Consider the following 6,000-nt stretch of genomic DNA (forward strand, 5'->3'; position numbering starts at 1 on the left):
CCTGGTGGTCGGAGAGCAGCCATTTCGCGGGGTAAGGCCTGGTTTCAAACCTCGACTTTCCCATTCTCTGGCCGTGTGACTTAGGATAAATTACTTAAAACTATTCGGGTTCCTTTTTATTTCCACAAAAATTTGTGTTGGGAGAATTAGAGGATATGGGGAAATCACCTAAGAGAGTCTGGAGCCCCGGTGGCACGAGATGTACGCTAGAGATTAGTATTAAGGCAGAAAATCGCCGAGTCCTCTTTTATACAGATAACTGCCTTCGATTATTTCCCACATTACTGTAGCTGAGTACATAACAAGAATGCAAACAAGAGAGGAAGGAATTTCCGAGACCGAAACCGCTAAATGAGAAAAGGGAATGAAACCGGTGCTTGACAGTTCCCACCAAGGCATGGCAGTTTCCGCAACCGTCAGCCAGCCCAGCCAGCCAAGGCTGGAGCAGGAGAGTCAGCGGCGTAAGGAACCACACCGAAGCAGAGGCTTACACCCTCTCTCTAACGGTCTCCCCGCCGCTGGCCTCAGGCGGCCGCCAGACTCCCGTTTCCGGCCTTCGCGGTACCACAGTTCCCAGCATGCCCTTGGCGGGAAGTCTTTCCGGCTGGATGACTACTAATCCCAGCATGCCATTCGGCACTCCAGTAAATTAGATGGAAGAGCGGGATAACCCCATTGCATGCAGGGAATTGCAGTCCATTTAGCGGCTGCTTCATAGATGGGCGGGGAAGAGCCGGGTTGCTCTTGTCCGCTGAGAATGATTCATAGAGGAGGGTCAGGAAAGAACGGTTCAGTCTGTGAAAGCCCCCTTAAAAGACTGGACACTCCTCCGAGGGAGGGAGAGGCAGGAGAGCAAGCAGGACCTTGGGCCTGACTCCGCCTCGGTCCGCTAGCCAGGCCTCGACCAAGTCCTGGGCCTTGTCCGGGGTGGCCCGTGAGGCGCCGGTTGCTGGGGGAGCGGTGACGTCGCGGGGTGAAAGTTGAGGGGCGGTGACGTCGGGCCGGCCCGGGCGGAGGCTGGCGGGTTGGAGGCAGGAGGGAGGGAGGGAAGGAGGGAAGGAAGGAAGCTGGGAAGGAGCGAGCGGGGGCGCGAGGCGTTTACCTGGAGGCAGCGGCTTGGGCGCGCAGAGCGGCCGCGGCTCCCCCGCACCTGCGGCCATGGATGAGGAGCGCGCCCTCTACATCGTCCGGGCCGGCGAAGCGGGGGCTATCGAGCGGGTCCTGAGGGATTACAGCGACAAGGTAAAGAGTCCTGGCCCCGGGCGTGCGGTATCGCACCCCCGGGCCGCCCTCCGTGCTTGCACATCGCATCCTTCCCCACCCCCTTCATTCCGGGGATGCGCATTGCTCTCCCCCGAAAACGTTTCCGGCTTGGGCATGCGTGTTTGTGCCCCCAGCCTTTTCCATCCGTGCATCCTGCATCCCACTATCCCCACTCTAGCGCCCACTCCTCTGATTCCTGGCCCAGCAGCTTGACCTCCGGTCCTCCTCTCAAGCGTGCAAGTCACACCCCCGGAATCCATAGATGTGCATCTGTGCCCCGTGCCTCACTCCTGGATGCATAAATGCATGCGAGGCTTCCTCACCTGTATGGTATAAAAATACATGCTTCCCTGCATAAACACGGCCCTTGACATGTATAAAACGTATCAGCAACGATGGCAGTTCTTTCTATACCTTTAGCACTGTACGGTTTTCAAGGCATTGATGTCTCATCTATGGTCTCCTTTGATCCTCAGAGTGTTTATAGGGTAGATGGTATCATCCTCCCCATTTTATAGATGAGGAAACCGAGGTGCAAAGAGCTGAAATCACGCCCAAGGTCATGGACATATAATGTTGTAAGTGGGTGGAGAATGTAACTCCTAATGATACCTATTACTTGTATCGCATTAACAGCTTTCCTATCCATTATCTCATTTAATCTTACAGCAATCCTGTGAGGTATTATCTGCATTTTGCAGTTGAGACTCTAGATTGGTTAAGTAACTTGCCCAAGGTCATACTTGGAGCTGGTATTCCAGTTTAGTTCTTTCCACTTTACAACTCTGCTGTAAAAAAAGTATCTTATTATAAATCCCAGTCACTTCTCTGAACCTCTTTCTAAGAACCGTTAGCTCTTCATTACTTTTCCTTCCAGGAATTTTACATGCTTGCTTCAAAAGATAGCCTACCACACCTTTATCCTTTGGTTTAGATGACTGCTTTATAGGAATGACTGGCGACTCCCTTCTGTGAAAACAAACCCAACACTAAGTCACAACCTAACTGTTAATGTTTTTCTTTCGTTTGCCCCTGTACATCATCTCCCCTTCAGTGTTTGCTTTGTGCCCGCCACGGCATCCATCCACTTTGTATTATTGACAATTTGTGTCTTATTTTTGAATCTTTTCCACCCGGGGCAGAAATGGCATGCTGGCGGCTGAATTCCCGTTTAATCTTCCCAAAAACCCTGTGAGGAGAGTGATGGGTATTCCCCAATTCACAAATGATAAAATTTAGGATGATAATGTGGTCCCAAGTCCACACAGCCCCTGAGAGATAGAGCTGAGATTTGAATTTAGGTGGTCCAACTCCAAGTCCAGCGCTCTTTCTACCGTACTGTGTTACTTTCCTTGGGAGGATACACAGGTTCTCTCTATTCATATCTTAGCTCCTTCACTTTCTGATATGCTTTACTGTTGAACATGTCTGCCTAATTTAGGAATAACTCATTTAATGCATAGTTGTACATATTGTGGAGATTACAATGATTTAACTCGATTTATTACTGCTTTCCAGAAAAGGCATGAGGCAGCTTCAAACGATTTTCAGAAGCAAGAAATACAACAGAGCACTTGGCCATTTGTTGAATCAACTAATGTTTATTTAGCACTTATTATATGCCAGATACCCAGCAATAAATAGGAATTTGTTTCTGTGGGGAGGAAGGAGGAAAAACCTTCAACTGGATATAATCACCTTCTTTAATATTTCTCCTTCCCTTTATGGCTAAACTAATTAGACTCCAGATTTGCTTCCTCCAGTTTATCTCTTCTCGTTGGTCTTCCCTCCAGATTGGTATCTGCTTACCACTCCTGGCCAGGTGCTGTCAGAGCTTAAAACCTGAACATCTCCAGCTCCCCTTTTGTATTGCGAATGTTTTTAAGGTTGTTTTGCATGGTGTGTCTTGCTTAAAGTGGTATCTGAAGTGTTTCAGAAAATTCCCAAACACTTGTAATTTTAGGATCAAGCCTGAGAGTGCTCAGACTAGATGTGAATTGGGTCAGTTAGCTCTTTCAGAAGAAAGCACTCCCTTCTTTTTCCTTTTTGGAGATAGGGTCTGTATCTGTCACCCAGGCTGGAGTGCACTGGTGTGATCATGGCTCACTGCAGCCTCCATCTCCTCCCTGCTGCCCCTCCCAAGTAGCTGGACTACAGGTGTGTGCCACAGCACTGGGCTAACTTTTTAAATTCATTTTTTGTAGAGATGGGGTCTCACTATGTTGCCTGGGCTGCTCTCAAACTGGTGGGCTCAAACAATGGTCTCACCTTGGCCTCCCAGAGTGCTGAGATTATAGGTGTAAGCTACCGTGCCTGGCCAGAAATCTCTCATATTTAATACTGACTATAGTAGGGCCAGTACAGTAGGGCTGATTATAGTATAAAGAAAATGGCAGAGCATCATACTGCAGAGAGGTTGTGCCCCTCAAAGGGAGAGATTTTGAGAGCAGATGAATAGGAAGTGAATGTATGATCACAGTGGTTCAGGCAGTAAGAATGGGGAGGTGGAATTAAATTGCCCAGCTCTGTGGTATATGGAATTTGGAACCCTCAAAAAAATAGTTGGGTACCATATACTTGAGTTTCCTTGTCTGGAAAAATGGATTTGAGAAATGTTTGGATTATGAGGTGATCATAGGGCATTGAAGAGTCCAATAGAGAGAAATGAATACTGTAGACAGAGACTGGTTCATTGTTTGGGAGAGTACTGGAGAGGTTCTTTATGCTACCTTATTCCTCTAATAAAGCTAGTCCTTGAAAGGAGGCAGTCAAATATAGTGGAAAGGTGGTGGGATGTGGCATCGGATAAACTTGGTTCAAATCCCAACTTTGCCATTTATTAGCTTTACGACTATGGATAAATTATGTTAAGCCTGTGAATCTCAGTTATCTGTAAAATAGGGATAATATCACCATTCTCTTAAATTATTGTGAGGATTACATTAAGTGAAACGTAATGCCAACACTGAGCACAATGCAGCTAGGAAGCACTCAGTAAGTTACAATTATAATAACCAGGGTACCTAAGAGGTGTGGCCAGAGCCAGCTTGGCCACTGATCCTCAACTTAATGGCTGTGTGGCCCTAAGATGAGTTACTTAACTTTGCTGTGGCTTAGTTTCCTCATCTGCCAAATGGAGATAATAATAGTAACTATATCATAGGCTTGTTATCAGGATTAAATGAGTTACATGTGTAAAGCATACAGAACAGTGCCTGCCACTGAGGAGGCGCTCCATAACTGTTAGCTTTGAACAAAAAAATTAAACATGGCATGAGTTGGCATAGCACAATATTAAAATTTGGAAATAATGCTCCATTCTTCCCCTTCTTTTTCTAATGGGTAGCAAAATACCTTGTACCACTTTCCGAAATACCTGTCGGGCTCCAGGAAACATCTAATTTCTACTATGTTATATATATAGACTCTCATTTCCAAACCTTCTTGCTTCATTCACCGACCTTTGTTATCTTGGAGAGAGGAAAGATCTATCCCGGAAAGAATGAAACTTGTCTGCTTGTCAAGGGCATAACAGAGCATAGGTCTCAGCATAGGCAAGTTTGTTTGTTTGTTTGTTTGTTTGTTTAACGGGTGGAGCAGTTGTTTTTCTCTCCTCTAAATTCACCTGTTAACATTTATTGAGTACCTGCTATGTGCTATGTATTATCCCAAGCATTTCACATTTCGTGTGTCATCTTATATTAATTCCTAGGAAATGGCAGACCTGGTCTTCAGATTCCATATCCAGGGATCTTTTTGCAGGGCTATGTTGCCTTCGCCCTGTCTCTTCTGTGTTTTGAGCACAGAAAAGTTTCTTTTCAGGAGTGGTATACTACAGTTATTCCTCAGTATCCAAAGGGGATTGCTTCCAGGATCTCCTGTGCATACCAGAATCTTGTCGATACCAAAATCTTTGAATGCTTTAGTCCCTGATAGAAAACACCGTAGTATTTGCATATAATCTGGGCACACCATCCTTTTTTTTTTTCTTTTTGAGATGGAGTTTTGCTCTTGTTGCCCAGGCTGGAGTGCAATGGCGCGATCTCGGCTCACCACAACTTCCGCCTCTTTGGTTCAAGTGATTCTCTTGTTTCAGCCTGCTGAGAAGCTGGGATTACAGGCATGCACCACCATGCCCGGCTAATTTTGTATTTTTAGTGGAGATAGGGTTTCTCCATGTTGGTCAGGCTGGTCTCGAATTCCCAACCTCAGGTGATCTGCCCACTTCGGCCTCCCAAAGTGCTGGGATTACAGGCGTGAGCCACTGAGCCTGGCTGGGCATATCCTCCTATATACTTTTTTTTTTTTTTCTGAGACAGAGTCTTGCTCTGTCGGCCAGGCTGGAGTGCAGTGGCTTGATGTCGGCTAACTGCAACCTCCGCCTCCCAGGTTCAAGCGATTCTCTTGCCTCAGCTTCCCGAGTAGCTGGGACTACAGATGTGTGCCACCATGCCTGGCTAATTTTTGTATTTTTAGTGGAGACAGAGTTTCACCATGTTGGCCAGGCTGGTGGTGAACTCCTGACCTCAAGTGATCCGCTCACCTGGGCCTCCCAAAGTGCTGGGATTACAGGCATGAGCCACTGTGCCTGGCCTCTCCTATATACTTCAAATAATCTCTAGATTACTTATAATACATAATACAATGTGAATGCTATACAGGTAGGTAGTTGTACTGTATTATTTAGGGAATAATGCCAAGGAAAAAAAAGCCTGCACTTGTTCAACGCAGACACAA

At 46.5% G+C, this 6,000-nt stretch overlaps 1 protein-coding gene across 8 annotated transcripts in view; it reads left to right on the forward strand.

The window, feature by feature from the left end:
- Positions 1–372: 372 nt before the first annotated feature.
- The window catches only part of RIC8B (RIC8 guanine nucleotide exchange factor B), a 123,456-nt gene continuing 117,828 nt past the window's right edge, over positions 373–6,000 (forward strand). For 5 of the 8 annotated variants that reach the window (XR_001888392.1, XR_001888391.1, XR_001888394.1 and 2 more), the window contains exon 1: positions 373–1,242. Coding sequence is in view for 4 of the 8 variants with exons in the window: in XM_017888258.1 (XP_017743747.1) it covers positions 1,159–1,242 (84 nt within the window). In the remaining 4 variants the exon portion in view is untranslated. The remainder of the gene's footprint in view (positions 1,243–6,000) is intronic. The other 3 variants (XM_017888257.1, XM_017888259.1, XM_017888256.1) reach the window with 2 other exon arrangements.

The sequence above is a fragment of the Rhinopithecus bieti genome, unplaced genomic scaffold, assembly GCF_001698545.2.
Source record: "Rhinopithecus bieti isolate Rb0 unplaced genomic scaffold, ASM169854v2 scaffold_17930, whole genome shotgun sequence".
NCBI lineage: Eukaryota > Metazoa > Chordata > Mammalia > Primates > Cercopithecidae > Rhinopithecus > Rhinopithecus bieti.